This window comes from Zonotrichia leucophrys, chromosome 1 (assembly GCF_028769735.1).
Source record: "Zonotrichia leucophrys gambelii isolate GWCS_2022_RI chromosome 1, RI_Zleu_2.0, whole genome shotgun sequence".
In the NCBI taxonomy this organism is placed as follows: domain Eukaryota; kingdom Metazoa; phylum Chordata; class Aves; order Passeriformes; family Passerellidae; genus Zonotrichia; species Zonotrichia leucophrys.
Window position 1 is genome coordinate 62,392,802 of NC_088169.1, and position 20,526 is coordinate 62,413,327.

Below are 20,526 nucleotides of genomic sequence, written 5' to 3' on the forward strand. Positions count from 1 at the left end.
GTGAAGGCTGCACTTGGCCATGCCTGGTGCAATTCTCAGTAGGCTGAAGGATCCCAGCTCTGATGCACTTGAGCACACAAGAGAGCTGTATCAGTGCACATCTGCTGTCTTAATGCTCTCATTATTTAGTGATTACTGGACCACAGAAAGGGGACTTTCCACCCCTTCTCACTGCTGTCTGTCCACCTGTGTAATTAATATAAATCTTAGGGTACAATGCACTGTCCCAAGTTGAAAATTTCTTCAAGTTTCTCTTATCTCTTATTCTCTGTTTATAATTTTGTTCATAACTTTATAGTATTCTTATTGTTATTTGTTTTCTTATATGCAATCAAAATAGATTCTTGGTTACTATAGTGGTGAGGGACACATAAACTCAACTAATAAATATTGAGACTTCCCTTAGCTTTCTCATATATTTTTGCTCTTTCCCCCTCCATTTCCCTCCCCTCTGCCTCCAGTATTTTTTAACCAGTAGGTCCAATTTCATAACACACTATTTGTTATTATAAAGCTGTCTCCAAAATCTCCTCAACTTGTATCCGTCTCAGCAGTTGGTTTGCACTTTATTGGTGCTATAAGCTCTCATTGATTCCCCAGAGGTTTCAGTCAAATGTTCATGTAATTGCAGTGAAGAACAGTATTTCAAATTCTTCACACACTTAATGGAGATTTTATAGGAAATCTAAAAATAAAAATATTTGTATTAATGGTGGCACCATCTATTGTTTGTCCAATGCTTTCCATGATGAGCTCCTATTCCCTATGTTTATAACTTTGTAAAATGGTAACAATAGAGAATAAAAGCTTCCCTGCTGGGCATTTGCTCATTTAGCTGAAATTTAAGTGCATACATAAAACAGTTCAGTCCCTTCCAAGAATGTGGCTAGAAAATATGTGTTATTTTATGATGCTAATTTCTGTCTTTTATTTGGAAACTCCAGTTGGTCCCTATGCTTATAGGAGGGACATGAAACTAGCTGTAGATGAGTTTTTTATACTTAGTATCTCCAGAAAAATGAACCCAAATATGGCTAAGTTGTAGACTTTTTAGGGCAGAAAATATGCAGCTAGCACGCTTTGTAAATCTCTGCTGCAGCTGTGTGCTAAATACCTTGAAAAGTCTGTCTGAGCTGGACACCATTCCTTCTGGACTGTGTAATTGCAGCTCTGGGCTGTCATGGCCTTGGGTTCTGTTTTTCCTGGCCTTCTAATGTCCCTCTTTTTCTGGCAGGTGGTAGTAAGGAGAGATAAGTTCGGTTTAAATATAGGAAAAATCAGAGCTAGAGCTTGGATACATGAGAGCAATTTTGAACAAGGATAGAGCAAAGGCAGAAGGGGATAATGAGGGGAGATTTGGGCTGGGTGAGGAAATGTAGGAGGCTGGGACTGGGAATGAGAAGTCAGGAATGGGAAAAGATGAGTCTGGACAGGCTGGGAGCAAAAGAGGTCAAATTTGAGAAGGACTAGGAGGAAAACCTGTGTCTGCTTATACAGGATCCCTGCAAAGCTGAGGGGAAATCCATGAGGGGGCCGCAGCCTTTGATTAATCCGCAGACAGATTTGACCTTTGCCTGTTCTCTTGGGGCAAGACCACTGAGACAGTCACATACAAAACACTCTGCAGTGTCCTACACTCCTCTGGCTATTGCTGAGCCAGTCAGCTTCGGCCCTGGTGCTGGCCATTCCACTGAAGGCAAAATCAGGCATTTTCAAGTGTTTTAAAAAAAGGAAGTGTAGGCAAAAAATTTCTCTGCATTCCTACCTTCTCCCCATAGCTTTATATTAGAAGAATGTGCAGATTTGTTGTAAAAACCAGATATTCAAAAGGTAGGAACTCCTGGAATTCATAGAATCTCTATGACTTTAATTTAGCTGTTGGCTCAGGATTTGCATTACACTTTCTGTTCATAAAAAAGAATTAATGGCTATCATGGAAAGCTTTGGTTGCCTCAGGGTCACTGACCATGATCTGACTATGTTTAATATGGGCAAGAGATGCATACAGGCCACCAGTTGTGTATGTGTACTGGTTATCCTGAAAATTAAATTCCTGATGCAGGATAAATTAAGAAAAAAGTGTATGGGAAATGAAATAGAAATACAAAAATAAAAATAAATATGGAAATTTATTTTGGAGACATTTATTCAGATAGAAAAGTGTCACATTTTCCCCTTTGTCAATGAAGGACTAAACACCAGTTATGATTCAGTGGCAGAAGGAAATTGGTTGTTGAAAAGACAACATCTATGGTGAAAATAAAGAACAATCCATAAAACTATGGTGAAAATAAAGAACAATCCATAAAAGTAAGAAGCCATCAGGTGCTGAAAATAAGTAAATAAAAATCTTCAAATGACAGCCAAGGATAATATGAAATCATTCAATTACTAGGAACAATGATAATGGTTTAGGCCCATGACTAGAAAAAGCAGAAAAAAAAATCAAAATCAGTGATGCAGAACAGGCAGAAATATTTCAGAAAATTATTCTTCAGAATATACTAGGGTGTGCTTGTATTCTGGCAGAATCATACATGACTTTCAACATATCAGCAGTTAAAGATGTTCAGAAAACACCTTGCAATCAGAAAATTCCAGAAGACTGGGAGTCTGTGCCAGAATTCAGAGGGTGTGACAAGCCACTAATTATAGGCTTGTTAGCTTACATCAGTTGTAGGCAAAATGACAGAAAAATGACACGAGGCTTCAAAGGAACTGACATATACAAATATAATTATTGCCATCAATATGGTTTAGTGAAAATGAGTTATTGTAAAGCAAGCCTGATTTAATGCTTGAGGAATTTATATCGTTAGCTGATAAAAATACTGTAATATATTTAGATTTATTAAGGCTTTTGACTTAACACTGGGTGGTGTTCTGTTAAAAACACGAGTGCTGGCCAATTTTCAGAGGTTTTATTGCAGATATGTTGCAAATATGAGGCACACCTGGTAATTAGGCTTTAAATATATGCTTGTCTTTAAATCAGTCTTCCTCACTTCCCTGGTTAAACATCCATGACCTGACAAAATCTGTGAATGAAAGGTGCAGTGTTGCTATGAATAAGTGCCTAGGACATGTACCTCCAAAACAGCTCAGGAAAGACATTTTATGAGTTTCATGTGAATGTGAATATCCCAAATCCTAGTTTTAACAAACTGCCGTGTCCAAGATTAGGCACACTTGGCGTAACCATCCACACAAATGCAGTTTGAAGAGGTCCTAGAGGCATTTAGAAGTTTGCTGTGAAGACAAACTCACTCAGGGACTGGACCAAAAGCTCCCCACGCTCCAGTGCTGGTGGGCAGTGCTTGCTGAGAGAGATGTGGAGCCCTGTGACTTGTCCTGTAAGAGATGCTGCTGCAGAAGGACTCGCTGGCCTGAAGAACAAGGAAGTGGCCACAGATCAAAGATGTGAGGAGATTGCTGCTGGTTTGTGTGAACTTGAGCTGTTTTCTATGTTCAAAAAGAAAGGCAATTTATAAGTTCAGAATAAAACTTCTGAAATTGTTTATGAAACACACCTCATTTTTGTGGCCTGTGATTACAGAGAATGGTATCTCATCAGAGCACAAGATATTATAGTAGCATTGTAGAAGCTTCTATAATATAGAAGAATTATAGTAGCAACCATCCTAATAATTTCCCATGTTAGTATCTTGGGAAAAATCAATTGGTTTTTTGCAAAGATGGAGAATTCAGATTTTTTTTTTGTGGATGAATAACCAAACAAAATAACAACCAACCAACCAGTAAAGCACTGGTCTCAACATCTAGTTCCTATTTCCATTCTTTTTCTGTAAAAATAATCTCTATCCCCTACCTATCATGGAAAGCTTTAAATGGACGCTTTCCCTGACTAGCACTTTCCTTCTTTTATTTTTCTTTGGACTACTAAGAACATTTGTTTCACTTTGTTAGCTATTTTCATTCTTTCTAAACAGCTGTCTAGGCTCTCATGAATCAGATAAAGGATATACCCTTGCCCAAATATATGCCCAAATGAGTTCAGGGAAAGGCAGCAAGAGTCCTGAAATGTATTTTTCCAGGGAGTTCTGCTATTTCTCTTTAATTTGTTAGAATTGCTGAAGACCATAATCTGCATTACCACTTGGGTGTTGTAGTAATAGCAGTGTTTTCAGTGCCATAGGCAACACATGGAAAAAACATCCGTACGTGAACTGCTACATGTAACGTAGGCTGTACAGGCTGCTCTGTGTTTTACACATTAGCAGAGATGTACTGATCACAGATGGGGGGATGGGTGAAGAATTGCTTTTCCTTCCCCTTCTCTCTGCATACATTTCACTTAGCTCTGCTGTTTCATGTTCAGCTCCTATTGTTAAAAACAGAGTGTGAGACATTAAGAAAGCACTTGAAGGCCCATGAAGGTAAAGGAGATGGCTGAAACAAAACTGGGAGAGAACAGAAAAGCACATTGATGTAGTTGTCCTTAAATGGGTGCACATTGAGAATGTAAGGCTGTCCCTTACAGACAGATTCTGCTGGAAGGTGAGCACCCTTCACTCCCATGAGCTTCTGCAGCATGGGAGGACCTGGCATCTCCCAGGAGCCAAACCATTGGGAGAAAGTGGCCAGAGCACCACCCAGACTGTGGCACTTTCCTGGCCTTCACAACATGCAGGACATGAAAGCCTGCAGCTAACAGGGTTGCCTTTATTTTTCCATGACCAAGAGCAGGCTGTACCTCCACTTGCCAGTGAAAAGGAAAGTTATTTTGCTGGCTGAGCATTTCCCATTCTGACACTGTGTATCTGGAAAGAGGAGGAGGTAAAGGGAGGGGTGCTGTCTGCCCAGCACTTCAAGAACCTGTACTTACCCCATGTGAACCATTTTTGAGCTCTTTTGCAGACAGTATTACTAAAAACATTGCATACCTTTTCTTCCCAAGAGGAATCTATTGTTTCCATCAAGATCCTTGGTATTATGCCTCTTACTTCATGGTATGCACTCAGTCACCACACATGCAGGCCTCTATATATGAAATATTATTTCATTCTTATAGTGCAAGAGATTCTAGCCATTAATTGTCTTCTTGCACTTTTAAAATAAAAATAAGAGGAACTTGCCCTAAACAACAATCTGGCACTTACTGTCATCTTTGGCATGAGATGCTCTCATACAGTGGTGTGATTTGAAAGGTGACAGGGACAAGGGACAAGTTGCATGGAATTTGGAGGGAGCCTGCAGTGGAGAGTGCTACCTCTCTAGCACAGTTCATCTGAGCACTAGTTCTGCCTGTGGTTCCCACCCATTTCCTACAGTGTCTGGTCACTCTCTTGTACCTAGCACATGAGATTTTGGAGTGGTGGAAGGTTCACATCCCTGTACTGCGATTGCAAGATCCAGACTTCACTGGAAGGCACCAAGGGTCTGCTGTGTGAGGATTCTGCTCACTTGAGTGATGCTGCAAGCTTGGGATGCAGTGCTGGGAAGTGCTCCCTGCTACAGGTGGAGCAGCAAAGTCACACCTAGAAGAGCCATCTCACCTCCTCATGTCCCCCCCTCCACGTTTCCACTGCACCCCACCTCAGCCCACGCTGAGCTCCAGTGATCCAGATCACAAACTGGGAAATAATGTCAGGTGATTACAGGTTGGAGGCTTTGTTATGTGCTGGAAGAAACTAAGATTGCTCTAAACTAAGTGGTGTGTTCTGTATCTAACTGTGAATAGAATGCCTCAAAAACATTGCTTACAAACTTACCTGGTATAGGGTTATTATAGTTATTTTAGATGTGTTAAAGAGTTATGATGAAACAGGATAAATTGCTGTTTTTCTGTCAAAAACCCAGTAAATTATATAAACCCAGTAAATTATACATTTCTTGCTAGTTATGCAAAATTATTGTTTTTGGGAAGTTTAATATGAATTGCTGAATGCCTTGATCTTTATGTAAGGGATGAGGATATAAATTGCAATTAAATGGTAAACTTTGATCTTGATTCTTTGCCACTGATTTTCAAGACCTGTACCACAGTATTTGCAGCATAGCAAATGTGGATTTAAGTTATTTTTGATCACCTGTAAAACACTATCAGCTGCTCTGGCATCATATATGAAATATAAAAGAATCAAGGTTGCTCTAAGACATGAATTTTCTCTGTAGCCATGCAGCCACAGTTCTTGAAATACAAAGTGTACCGAGTATGCCCTCCTAGCCAGCACTTCCCATGGCCATGTACCAAGGCAACATCCCCATGTGGGCCAAAATCTTTCTATAAAACACATTCCATGGAAAGTGATTCAAACCAAGTGATTAAACCTGAGAGCACATAATTTACTCTTCATAAAATATTGTATCTTGCCATCCTTATTGATGTCTGGGGGCTATTAGGACAACCAAGGAGAAGGTTACTCTTTGCTAGTAAAAGTCTTATTCTGATGGTGCTGTTATTGCAAGTAACTCTTGTTTCAGGGGCCCTGGATACATATTTGGAAAACAAAGATACCTCTTAGGGGTGGAAAACCTTCTGGACAGAGAGGTGCTGCTGGTCGCAATGGATCCATATTTTTGCACATTATCAGAGCATATCTGGCTGCTAACATGTTTTTGGATACAATTCCTCATTCAAGAACTGCAGGCATGGTGTATTTTTTTCCCAGTGGCAGGTACCCTCTTTGCAATTTCACCTTGGAATTTATTGCTGCCAGTTGACTGGTATCAGCAACATGGCTGGAATGAGTGAGGACAAGGCCTAAACACAGTGCTGGTCAACTAAAATCAGTTGTCAGCTGAGTGGTTTGCAGCCACCAGGTTTGTGTTTGTCCACAGCTCTACTGAGTTCCCAGGTGTCTCTTGCTTATACCAGAGAGATGGTTTGTGTGGTTTGCAAGGAATATATTTGCATGTAGGGTTGAGCTTTTATTTCATTTCCACTGCTGCTTTTGGCCTTTAGGCCTTCACTTTCCCCTTTCTATGTCACAATGGTTTACCAGGCAGTAGTTCTCTTTGGTCCCAGTGCTCTTGCTTTTCTTTAAAGGAATATGAAGCATTCTACCTGCTGCCTTTCCCATAATCATTAGAATGGGTTTTACAAAGTCTTTGCCTTGTGTGCTCCACCTAGAAACCCGAATTCAGCTGGCTGGCTGATGTCTTCTATCTCCTTGCATTTTCTCAATTTTGCAATAGACTGATGACTCGCTATTTCAATTTTCGTTTCATGTGTCTGTGCTAATAGTCTGATGTGGGTAGGAAATCAGGTTTGCATAGTTTTTTTGCAACAGACAGATAAACTGCTTTATTTCAACAGCATACACTGGAGGTATTGTGAGGCTGCCAGCAATGTGTCTCCATAGATGTCTCATTGCTATTGACAATAACTAGTTGTTCTCTCTATTTTTGTTAGAAGACAGGTTATATCTTACCCTGATGGCTTCTTCCCTTACCAGATGCTGTTCCAAATTTTCATAAAGCAAACTCCTGGAAGACAATCCTTTCCCAGCTTAGGTGTGTCTTTGTTTTTGTCTCCATAGTTCAAACACCTATCAGCTCTTCCTGTTTGTAGAACAAGCCTCCCATCACAGTTACAATCCCCTGAACCTCTGCTGAAGTTGATACAAGGCTATAGTTATCACTATCACATTGCATATTTCAAGGTTGTCTGAAAAACTTGAAAAAACTCTGCCAGTTAACAACTAATAATGTGAGCTAAATTAGTATTTCAAGCATGGCCATGTAAGTGCATTGCCTTTAACTCCTTAGTCATTTCCACTATTTCAGTGATATTAAGTTTCTTTTTGGTTCTAGTTTGCATTTAGTTCTGTGTTCATGACCAGTTAGCTGAGAAGTGAGCTTGTGGTCATGATCTTCTGCAGCTTCTCTCCTCTTGCATCAGTGTCTGTGCAGAGCATCACTACCATGACAGCGGCAGTGAACCTTGCCAATTTGCCCATTGTATGTGGGGGTGTTTGAGATCCATCCTGTGGCAATTTAGTCCCACCAACCACCATTCAGGGTGTGTTTTGAGCCTGCCCACGTGCTAGGTCTCAGGACACAGTGAGGGAGATGCTTTCCTGAGCTCCCAATGCTTGTCTCAATCAGTGGCAGGCACCAAGAAGTGCTTCTTTTTCTGTAGCATTTAAATAATTCTGTTCCCTTATATAATGAGCTTGCTTGAGTCTATGTAAGGATGAACCTTGTTTGTCTTTTGAGCAGCGACTATCCTGCTTTTCTCCTTTCTGAGCTCCTGCTTTATATGTAAGCTTCCCCCTGATCTCTTATCTCCTATCAATTATTTGTTCTCTTCTTCCCCTCACCCTTTTTTATTTTCTTTTTTTCTGAGTATTCTGATAGGTAGGTGGTCTGTAGATAGATTTTTCTGAGCTATTTCCTGATATAGCTTCCTTGCCTTTCAAACTCCCTTCCCCAGCTTCACTGCAAGGAAGCTCCAGTGCACTGTCTGCTCGGCGTAGGCTACTCATTCTCCTGGTGGCTCTGCTCTGTGTAGGCTACTAATCCTTCTGGTGTGTCTGCTATGAACTGCTCGTCCCAGAATGCTGTCAGCAGTGTAGGGAGTCTGTGCTCTAACTGAAAGGAACATTTTTCACTCTGTGCCACCTGATGCTTCAGTCTGCATACTTTTTCTCTTGAGATTCATCTAGTAATTTTCTTTGTCCTAGTGCTGTTTGCCAAGCTACCAAGGATGTATAATGTGTCCTGAGTTGTAGCTGCTGTTTTGTGTGGCACCGAGCAGAGGCAGCCTTGCAGGCTGAGTGCCACACACTTTCTGTTTGATGTCTTACTTAATGCATGTGTTGTTTCTGTCTCCAGACCAGACAGCCTTGTCCACCTGCGATACTCATGTGAAGAAAGCACTGGTGTACCCTGACTGTGTCTGAACTACTTCACACAATTCCTTCTTCAGCATTATCTTGGAGCACATGGAGCATGAGGTGAATGTCTTCATGCTGAGGTAAAGTAAGGCTCTCCTGCTGCATGCTGTGAAAGTGCCATGTCTAGCACAGGACAGGTACCCACACTGAGGTCCCATGCTATCTTGTGAGGGACCAACTCCCTAGACATAAATCCCCACCCAACTCTGATCTTCATAAGGCATATAGGCCTTGCCATTTGCCTTTTTTCTTTTTTCTTTTTCTTTTTTTGCCAATTTAGAGTCATAGAAATTCACTCTGAAACTCTAAGGCGCATGTCTTCCTTAGCTGTGGTACTTTCTGTGCATTTCTGGTATGAGTTTTCTTCTCACAACCATTATGTGTGACTGGTAGAACAGTCACCTGCTTTCTGATACTGTCCATAATACTTTCTTCTGTATTCTTCTCTCCTCTGCTACACTCGTATCAGCTTGCTGAAGAGTATCCACTGTTTTCCTCCTAGAGCTGCTCCTTTTAAGCTGTTCTAGGTCTTACTGAAGAGACAAACAAATGCAAATACTGTCACATAGGAACTAGTGGGGGCAAGGAATGGAAGGAGGCCTGCTTGCAGTGACACCTTGCCACTAGCTTAGTTTAGCTGCTGTGCCAGGATGTGCCCACTTAGTGATCTGACTAAAGCCAAAATATGGAGTGTGACTTTCCAAATGCACCTGCACAGATAGGAAACTAGTGCTGGTGTGATTGGTCTTTTTGTTTTCTGTAGTGCTTCCAGTTTCTAATCCTTTGTATCTATAGGAACAGAGTTAGATCTGGCACAGTGCTCAGGCAGAGAGGAGAGAAAGTGAAGGCAATGTACAGCCTCAGCTCTCTGCAGGTTTTGCAGGTTGTTGCTGTTTGGTTTTTTTTTTCGGTTTTTTTTTTTTTTGTTTTTTTTTCTTTCTACAATCTTAGTAACATGGACTGTTTTCATCATATTACTTCTAGGAGTTTGAACTTAGTGTGTGATAAGCACAGGTCATGCCTGCATTGCAGCTCAGCTGCTCAGATCAAAAAGCAGTTTAAATCAGTCTTGATCCCTGATTATTGCTGTGTGCCCTTGCACTCCTATAAAGTCAAACCTACATCTTTAACCCCTGCTAGGCCAAGTGCCCGTGTTGCCTCAGCCTTTCTGTAATCCTAGCTGTCCTCATGCTGCATGTCTTCAAAGGGAAGGCTGTGCTGACTTGTCTGCCTTTGCCAGCCACAGCCCCTCATGTGAGCCCAGCAGGGCAGGCAAGGTGGGCACATGATGTCTGCCTGCAAGCAGGTAACCTGGTAGCTCCTCTGGCCTTTGGAAACCATCTTTTTTTTTTTTTAATAAAAATCATTTTTAGAAATAATGTCTTACCAGAATTGGGGAAGGAAGGGACATGGTGTTCCACTGGTGAGAAAACTTCACAAACCTCACCAGAAGACAGGCATGATTCCTGACTGTAAAGACCTGATGCTGGAAGAGGAATTTTTCATCTATTTCATCACATTTCATCTGAACGTTTCATCCTATATTTAAAATTTCCAAATAAAATTCCACGATGCTGGGTAATTTAATACACAGGAAATCTCCCATGCAAAGTCATTTACTGAGTTATAAAACCTACAGTATTTCAGATTTATTTAAGTGTATAAGAATGCAGTACTTAGTTCATTAAACTTGCATTTAAGAAATTCCATTTAAAAATATAGGGAGAGCCTAGCAGTTTGTTCTTATTCACAGTTTATTCAACTGGAATTGAATAATGCTTTTATTACTTACTGTTTATTAACACTTTTCTTTAAATTGCTGAGAAGATGTAGCTATTTATCTATTTCTTTATGCTTTCCAGCAGCAATGCAAAGATTGCACGCAAACTGGAATTAAACATTTTAACAAAACCAAAACATGCTGTGACTAGTGGAAATTTGTGGGTAATATGATCTTCATAACCCACCAACAAGCTTTGTCAAAAGCAATGTGATATCTGGACACAAATGTTGTGGTAACTGTTGGTTAACTTTGGCTAGGGACTGTTCCAAGGAATGCTGTCAAGGCTTACTCTCTGATGCATCCAAAATTTTCTTGAACTGGTAGTACATTGATTTAGTCATGCCAAAAACTAAGATCTCTGCATCAAAATAGAGAACTGGCAGTAGTAGGTGCTCGGGTAGCAGTAGTAGTTATGAGGGGAATTTGCACTGGAAATTAAGTTCAGGGGTTGTATTTTAGGTGCATTATAAATGTAATTACAGTAAAATAACATCCTTTACCCATCTACCCTACAGCTCTTTCCTCAATGTAAGGCATCTCTTTAAAAACACTGCTGCTTGCTGACACTTCTGCAGCGACACAATGCATATAAAACAAAAATGAAAAATTCTGTTACTGAGAAAATTTCTTAATTTTAAAGAACAAGTTTTTAATGGATGCTATGATATTTTTATGTGAAGAGGTCCACCTCTAACACCCTTTCTCCCATTCTCGTTCCCCAGTGCTGTTTCTGGTTGTGACTGCTGAATTCACTATGATGTCTCCTGTTCTTGGGGAACTTGGGGTTATTTCCTTGTGCCAGTTAGGTCTTCCTTGTCCCTGTAGCACTCAGCGTTTCACTTCCTGGAGCTGGGAAGGCTTTGGTTTAACCATTGATCACGGCTCAGGGTGAGTGAAATGTAATGGTCTGTAAAACACAGGTCAGGGGTGACGTTGTACAAGTCCTGTGTTAACTTTAAACTCTGTAAGCCCTGTGGGAACACCTGGCCTTGATCCTCTGCATCTCCTGGGCTCAACTTGGCCAAGCTGCAGAGAGGAAGGGGAAATAAACCAAACCCATCACCCTCACCCAGGTCATCCCAGCGGAAACTGAACGGATGGTGGCTCCTACGCTTGGTTTGTCACCAGAAATCCTCCGAGGGTCCCTCTGGGGCAGGAGCCACAGCAGGTGTGCCCCGGCCGCTGCGGGAGAAGCACGGCACAGAAAGCCCTTCTGCAGGGCAGATGCTCCCGAGGTCTCGCTCGGTGGCAGCAGCCGCTGCAGCCTTTAACTTCCCACTGCGGAGAGCCGAGCCCGCACACGCTGCTGCCGGCACACCTGCAGGCTCACACCGCCCACCGCCTCCCATCCAGCCCCCGGGCCCTGCCGGGAGACAGCTCCGCCGGCTGCCCGCAGAAGGGGCCCAAGTCGGCGGCGGGCAGGCCTCTCGGGCTGGCTTTCCAAGGAATGCTGTGGCAAGGAAACAATGGAGAGCCGCCCCCTCTCCACCTCCCCACGGGCACTTCCAGCGCCGGCAGCAGCGCGCCGCCGCTAGGTGGCGCCGTGGCGGGGAGCGCTGCCGGGAGGGGCGGAGCATGCGCAGTGGGCGCGCCTCGCCCGGGCCGCGCGCCTCCGCCCCCTGCTCGCGCCGCCGCCGCCGCCGCGAGCGGGAGGAGGAGGAGGAGGAGGAAGGAGGGAGAGAAGAAGGGAAGGAGGGAGGCAGGTCCGGTGGCCCTCTCTGGTAGCCCCAGCGGCGAGGGAAAGATGGCGACGCTGGGAGGCGAGTCGCAGCCCTTCCCCTCTGCTGCTCTGGCGGCGGCAGCCGGAGTGGGCGGCGGCGGCGGCAGCGGCAGCGGAGCGCTGGGTCTGCAGGCGCCGCTGACCCGCGGTCTGGAGCGGGCGCTGGAGGAGGCGGCGCACTCCGGGGGGCTCAACCTGAGCGGCAGGAAGCTGAAGGAGTTCCCGCGCAGCGCCGCCGCCCTCAGCCACGACCTCTCCGACACGGTGCGGGCAGGTGAGCCCGGGCGAGCGGCGCGCAGGGCGGGGGCGGCCGGGGAGCGGGGAAGGCGGGTTTGTTGAATGGCCCGGGATCCCCTCCCCGCCCCCTCGGTGCCCCCCGACCTCCCGCGAGTGGGCGAGCACCCACTCCCCACCCTTTGGTTCGCCTTCCTCGGGGCCCGTCCCCGCACGGAAGCCGAGGCCACCCCCATCTCTCCGTGGACCCTGTGCTTTCTTTATTCCCCCGCCTTGGTGTATGAGGTAGGTGTTTGCTTCCATATGGCTGGATCTGTGCACGCTCCCCTCCATCCCCCCGCTCGGCGCTTGGTGAGGCAGAGCTGCCTCTGCCCTGGCACACTGGGGGAATGTGTGGGGAATTCTTGCTCGCACCTGTCCTCTCTCTGGGGGATGTGCGTGTCTGTGCCACCCTTCCCTGACTGCTGAGGTTTGCGGTGGCAGCCAGCCCACCTTTGATTCAGCCGCGGCAGGAATGCACACACGGTGCCAGGGTGGATACCTGCTGCTTGTGTCCTGCTGCTTGCGGGTGAACCCACCTGGCACGGAGGGGATGCAAGTCCGTATGTAACCACATTGGGATACTCGTGTGCCTCTCAACGTGTCGCCTATTTGCATGCCACAGGGGAGGCATGTCCATAGGAAGACTGTTTGCTGTGCAGATGCCCCAGGGAGCATGGTACCTCTCACAAATGCCACTTGTTCAGCACTGGGGTTGACGTGCCCCTTAGTGTCATCACAGTCATGTAGCCACAAGTGCCAGCTCTGTGCAATGCTGTCTTCCAGGACAAACGTAGAGAGAAATCCTTGTCTTCACAGGCACTGTATGAACTCTACACTGGGGGACACCATCATTACATAAATCTGCAGAGGGGACAGGCCTGACAACCCTGCAGGCAGGAGTGGTGAGGGGACATGTATTCAGTCTGTGTTAACTTGCTCTCACACCTTTTTTCCAACATGAAAAAGGGCACACTTATTTCTCACCTAGGGAGGCAGACCCACCTCAAAGGGTCACGTGAGTTTTCCTGCTCCTGTTTATCCCAGGCGATGGAACCTAATCCCTTCTTTACATGGTGTCACTGGGTAGAAGGGTGTAAACCCGCATTAGAGGAACATTAGTGTATTGCTAAGGTCTTCAGCATACAGCCTCCACATGCCCTTGTGTCCCCATTTGCCTGCTGGAGACAGTTGTGTTGTGCAGCAGAGCAGGAGACGTGTAGTCACTTGTTCTTGTCCCATAAAACAGCAGGTGCTATACCTGCATGCAGACGTGTGATAACATGAATCTAAATCCTCAGCTACTGCTGCACATGAGGGCATTTATGCCTTCCTGTATATGGAGACAACACGTGGTTGTTGTGTCTGTCCCAGAGTTAGTGCCTCAGATGTATGGTAGGTGTCATGTGTTGTTGCTGTTCAGCTTTGTTACTTGATGGCTGTTGCTGAGTGGATTTCACATTGGTCTGTGTGAGCACCTATATCCTGATATCAGTTAAAGAAGTGAAGGAAACTTGATGAATGAAACTACCATGAACTGATAGCATGAATTACCGTTCTAACCATCAGCTGACTCAGTAGCAGATGTGAAAGGGATAGGCCTGGTAGGGGAGCTCTATGTGATTAGAAGAATGACTTTCAGCTTGTCATCCCAAGCAAGGCATTTTTTATCTCATTTCTTTTTCAAAGTTGAATTTCAGCAGACATGCTGCAATACGAGATAAATAGTTTGGAAATCCAGAAGTTGAGCTTGTTTAATATTGAACCAAATTGTTGGAAAACCAAATTGTATGCTGAGAGGGTTGTATACTGGAAAGAAAATAGTTTGATTGGTAGTGATTGCATGTTAGTATTTGTGTATTGTGTAAGTATGTGCTGTACAGGCCTGAGCTGTGTGTAGAGGTAGCACCTGCTTCTTACATGCTTGCTTGTTGTACTGGTTTTTCTAGGGAAAAAATAGTCTCTGAGCATTACTGTGCTTTTGCCAGAGTTTGCATGGAACACATGTAAACAATATGAATTCAATATGAAATTGAATGTAGAATTGTGTTTTCATTGTCTTTTTGTTTGATATAAACAGCAGTGTAGATCAACCCTTGTCTTAATCTTGTGACAACAGCAGCCCTTTTATCATTGTCCCTTTTTAGAAGAACACTCTGTTAATCTATAGTTGCTTTAAGGTTTTGTTTGTAACAGCTTGTTGTAACTGTTTAATGGGAACTGCCTTGAAAGTTGTGTGTTGATATATTTCCAAAATATCCATGTTTTTTTCCATTTGTTACATTACATAACAAATATATAAACAGAAGAGATGCTTGGCTTAAGGCCAAGTTTCTGAAACTCTTGGGGCAAACTCTTGATGGGAATTTTCTCTTCTGCTTCCTCTCCATAAATGTGCATAGTATAAAACTTTCTTGTACTACTTGGAATGGATCCTTGAAATGAGTGATTTGTAGTTTTGGATTTGATGTGCTGACACGTCTCTGAAGTCCAGAAGCATTGGTTTTTGGGGTAGGGGTAGCCTTTCACTGTTTTTTTGAGGGGAGGAGAGGATTGCCAGGCTTGCTGAAAAATGAAGTTACTTCTTGATGTAGAGGAGATGATTGAGGGGGGTTAAGTCTAGGGCTCTGAGGAGGAGGGAATTTCCAGAAAACTGAAACCATTCTGCACTTCACAGTGTTTTAGTACTGCACACTGAAAATACTTTTTGATTCAGGAAGTGATCATCTACAGCTTCTCTCAAATAAAATATTGTCAAACTTGTTTTCTAGAAAGGTTCTGAGTGCTTTTTGTAGGTCTGAGGAAGAAAAGAGTGATCAACTTCAAGTTCTCTGTTCATGCATCTATTTTGTTCCTGAAGTTAGAAGTCAGATTTTCTATAGCAATTGCTGCACTTACAAAAGGGACGTGGCTTGTTTGCCTTTAGCAGCTGGGATGGGATAGTTTGATTTTTCTAGTTCTCACTGCAGTTACATTCTGTAATAACTACAGAGGCTGAACTGTACTTGTCACTTTCTATTCCTGCAGCTTCTGGTTATGCTTTTTCTTCTGTGACTTTTCTTTGCATTAAATCCATCTTGGTTATAGGAATGTGATAGAGCATTTCTTCCTCAGTCTTTGAGAGTTTTGCTCAAGTGCTGAGTGACCTGGTCAGGTCTCTGCACACAGAATGGAGTTTTCATGGTGTTCAGTACTGTTAGAAGAAAATAAAACCTCTATGCAAAGTGTCTTGAGTTTAGTCAGGCATTTTAAACCACATCAGTGTGAATGCAATGCAGAAACCATTTCAGAAATAATAAATGCTATTCTTATCACTTTTATTACAGGCTGGGTTATGCGGAAGGCAGTGGCACAGTAATCACATAGTTCTTAAGTAATAGCGTGCAATTATATTCCTCCAAACCACTGGGAATGCTGGAAGCATGTTACTTTATAAAAGAGCAAGCAAAGGCCCAAAGATGTAACCATGGCTGCCTGCTGTATTAGCTCAGCCTCTTTCTGTGGGCTTTGATTGTGTATCTGAAGACAGACCCTCTGAACCTGTTCTGGTGAATAACTGCTTCATCCATTTCTATTGGATGAATTAGGCACATGGGGAGGGATTATTTGCTGCCGCTGGTAGGGACCTGGCAGAGAAGAAAATCAATTCTTTAAATTGCATGCTAGATTATTAGAAAATAATTAGTTACTGAAGTATTTTATTGCTACATTGGGCAGTATGAAATTTTGGAAGGAATGTGTATTTTTTTTGTGCAATAAAATGCTCTCTTGATAAGAGCTCCTGCCTGCTGTTTTTTAAAGTGCTTCTTAGAGGACTGTACTTGTCAGACAATGCTGTGTTGAAGACACCTTTGCCTGGCAGCATCTTTGAAATAGTTTTTTCAGCTGTAATGATGGACTTGCTTTCAAGGTTGAAAAATCATAGTATTGCTGTGAACCTTGATGCTGGTTTGGGTGAAAAATGTTCCTTTCATTCCTCTTTGCTGATAACATCAACAGTAGTATTTCTTGTTTCCCCCTCTTTTTTAAACATTAAATATGATGTGCATGGATTGCTCAGAGCAACCTTATCTAGTCAAAGATGTTGCTGCTTCATGCAGGGGAGTTGAACTAGATGACATTTAAAGGTTCAATCCAACCTAGACCATTCTATGATTCTATGTACATTAGATTGCCATAATTTATTCTTACTTATTTTCTCCACCTACTTTATTAATGTAATTCTTCTTTCACATGTGAGAATTCTCCTAATTTCAGTAGTAGATGTGCAGTTGATTGCTCCCTTTCTAAGTGCTGGTTGTACTGGGCAGGATGTCATGGCTTGTTTGTGCTGCTGCACACTTCCAAATATCAAATATGACCACTATATGGACTCTTTAGAATTTGATTGTTATTTGGCCACTAGAGGAAAATATATTTGATATGCCCTGCTCCTTTTAAGAATTCTCTCTGATAATTACTTTAAATAATTCATAATTTTGAATTAATACTTTGATTAAATTTGGATTTTTTGGATAAGGCTGAGAGCCTCTCATTATGGCCATTTAACAAAAACTCATATCAATAAATAATGTCTTTATAAGGCTAAAAAATGATAGAACTCAGTTTCTTTTTAATTTCAAAAGTCAGTCTCTTCCTACAGCCTTTCTGTGTTTATTTGAAGATTTCTAACCTTACTGTTTTTTTACACAAGAGTATCTTAAGTATATTAGGACAGGGAGAGAGAGTAAGTATGTTTGCTTATTATCACCAATGAATTGAGTACTACCCTGCAGCCAAAACTTAGGAGATGTAATTCGTATGGCTAAAACATGAAGATAAATCAATTTTGTATTCATTATTATGTATTTAACAGTTTCTGACACCACCTAATCGTGTGGTCTGTCTGGGCATCTCTGTGCCAACATATTCTAATTTCTGTTTTTTTACTAATAAGCAATACTTTGGGAAAGAACTTTATCAAACTAAGAGAGTTCTTTTAGAAACATGGATGTGCATAGCAACTTCTAACTGCAGAATACCATTTAAACCCTCTTGGTCCTTTTGTTCCTCCTGAAGCCTAAATGTATACTTGCTTGTGGATCTTATAAACATCAAGGCTATTGAGTTCTATTGAAAACCGTCTGTTAGTTCTCTTGCTGTGGATTCTAGTCAGTGGTGCTTTTGGAAGTTACCTCTTTTGTCTGGAGATTTATGCTCCCTTAGTTGAAATGTAGCCAGTGACTTTGCAGGTGCTGTTACACACTCCTCAGCACAAAATAAAGTGAATTGGCTCAGACTGTTTGTTGCATGGAACAAATTGTGAGTACACAATTGTCTGGTTACTGTCTCAGACTGTGGCTTGAATAGATTAATGGCTTTCTACCACTGACTGTGTGTGTGTGTGTTTCCCTTGTATTTGTTTGTTTGTTTGTTTTTTCTTTTTGACTTGCTTGCTGGTCAAAACTAGTGCCCAGGCTGAGAGGTAGGAGAGATGCCAGCCTAAAAACCATGGGAAGGGATAGGAGAAAGGGTGAAACCCCTCACTTTCAGCAGGATTAGGCTCTGCTGTGAATTGAACCTTTACCCCCAAAGAGAACTTCCCCTTTAGGGTGGCAGTTATTTAAACAGCTCTGCCTGGAATTGCTATGTTTGGACGTGCTGTGCATGTAAATAGATAAAAGCTGAAGGCTTTTGTAGAAATATTGTTGCTTTGTGCATCCTTGGCCAATCTGCTTGGAAAAGACTGACTCAGCTCCAGAAGAGCTGTTATGGTGCTACAGGTTCCCTTTCAAATGCTTTTAGACAAGAAGTTCTGCAGATCCATTCACCTGTGATCACTGGTGGGAGGTAGAAGCCAAATATCCCTGCATTGTTTGTGGGCCTTCTTTTAGTCTTTCCCTGGTCTGTTTCTATTGTGTCTTAAGCAATAAAGGCGTCTTGGTTTAGACATCTCTTAAACAGGAGAGATTGTAGGAATCTTAACACGGTTACTGTACAGAGAGTTTTGAAAACACTGAATATTTCTGTGAGGGGAAGAGGCTGGGGCAGAATCAGCTATGACAAAGTGGAATGAATATTTGCACAATAAGCTTGTAAGAGGAAAGGGGCAAATGCCAATGCAATACAGATTTGAACAAGGAAATAGGTAAAAAGATGTTACTGTTAAAGGTAGAGGTGTCATAGAGAGTGAAAACTTAAGAACTGTTGAAGAAAATATATGAAGTCAAAGAAGGGAGATGTGTGTAATGGCTTGGGGTAATTCTCTGAAATCTGCCAAACTGAGGAAAAATGCCAGTTATGTTCATAATGATTAGAATTGTGTGCATAGAGAATCAGATAAACATGGAGAAAATTGTTTGGCTCCAAGATACATGACATTTACAGACTGTATGCTACAAATAATAGATTAAAATTCATACTTTAAAATATTAATTGTTGAATTTAAGTTTGGAAAGCTTAGCATCTATTTGTCTGCATTAGGAAAACCCAGTGATTTTGCTGCTTGCAGAGTTACAAGATCAAGCAAGATGGAGAGACTGTGTTTTGTGTATCAGAATGACCATTCTAGGAAGGATGAGTAACTTCTCTGGGCCACAGGCTGCCTGCTCATCATTCTGCCTGCTGTGTTCTTGCTGACTGTTAGTAAGCATTTATTAGGCTTGTGAACATTCCCAAGCTGCTTAGGTTGCTAATTCGCGGTTAAAATCAATATGATTTAAATAATTGAAATGGCGCTTCCCAAACCAGAGATATCTTAAATTTGTTCTGCTGAGACCAGAATTATGGGAAGTGCACCCATTTATTGTCCTCCGATGTGTAAAAGTGAAAGAGCCAGAAATGTTATCCCTGCATTCAGTGAGCAGATTGCTGTCAAAACTGGGAATAGTGGTGCATCTGACTTCTGACTGTTCTCTGCTGTTCTCTGACCATGTTGTGCAAGGTGTTATACACCCATCAGAGCAGTTCTTTGGAATGCAACTGAGGGGTTAAGCTTGTGGAGGAATAATTCCTTTCTGCTAAACTCGTGCGTAGATATTTCTTTGTGGGAGGAGTTCATTTATGAAATTCTGACGCTTTCTCCCCAGCATCTTTCTCTAAGGGTGTCTTGCTGGCCAGCTTTTTATTCTTTTTTTCCTTGTATGGTGCAGAACACCCTAATGCCTGTAAACCTCCTAACTATTTAAAAATAGAAATAACAATAACAGTCTTTTGTCCTCCTATCCCAGGCTGTAGGAGAAATATTCTTAAAGGAAAAAACAAAAAGTCAAAAGTTGTGAGATGATGATCGTGGCAGAGCCAAGTGGGGATTAGTTTTGCGCTTAATTTGGAGCCTGAGGAGGTTTGCACTTGCTTTTGAAGCTGCATGGAAGTGTTTCATGTTCAGCTGAGCTTATGTGGATTTAAAACTTTTAAAAGCTAACTGCTAAGTTCATGGTGATTATGTGAGGTAGTTCTTCTAGGAATGGTTAGAGAAATTACTGGAAGTAGCTGGAAGTTTTAAATATCAGAATAGAGTTCTTGGTCTTTATGAGAAGCAGAACAAGGGCAAAATAGCTGAGCACCAATGTTAGCAGTGACCTGTGCTGCTGGATGGAGGTTTTAATGTCAATTTTCTGTAGATGGGTGATTTTATTCCTTGGTGTCAAGTGCAGTAGTTGTAATATTTTTATTTCCTTTCAGAACCATGGTGCTTTAAAATACCAGATTAATTACTGCTTTAATTTCTAGGTTTTGGATTTAACCATATAAACTAGGTATTTTCTACTACTATTGTCGTCCGGTAAATACTTTTTTCTGGTAGGAAGTGACATTGCTGGAGCAGCTGGCATTCATATGTGTGTGAAGGATTTAAGGCAAATAGTTTTTTGAATTAAATAAAATTCAGCAAAGTGTATCTTTTAAATATA

General features: G+C 42.3%; 1 protein-coding gene across 6 annotated transcripts in view; it reads left to right on the plus strand.

Moving 5' to 3' along the window:
* Window positions 1-12,237: 12,237 nt before the first annotated feature.
* The window catches only part of LRCH1 (leucine rich repeats and calponin homology domain containing 1), a 116,492-nt gene continuing 108,203 nt past the window's right edge, over window positions 12,238-20,526 (plus strand). For 4 of the 6 annotated variants that reach the window (XR_010440494.1, XR_010440497.1, XR_010440496.1 and 1 more), the window contains exon 1: window positions 12,238-12,638. Coding sequence is in view for 2 of the 6 variants with exons in the window: in XM_064714707.1 (XP_064570777.1) it covers window positions 12,389-12,638 (250 nt within the window). In the remaining 4 variants the exon portion in view is untranslated. The remainder of the gene's footprint in view (window positions 12,639-20,526) is intronic. The other 2 variants (XR_010440505.1, XM_064714722.1) reach the window with 1 other exon arrangement.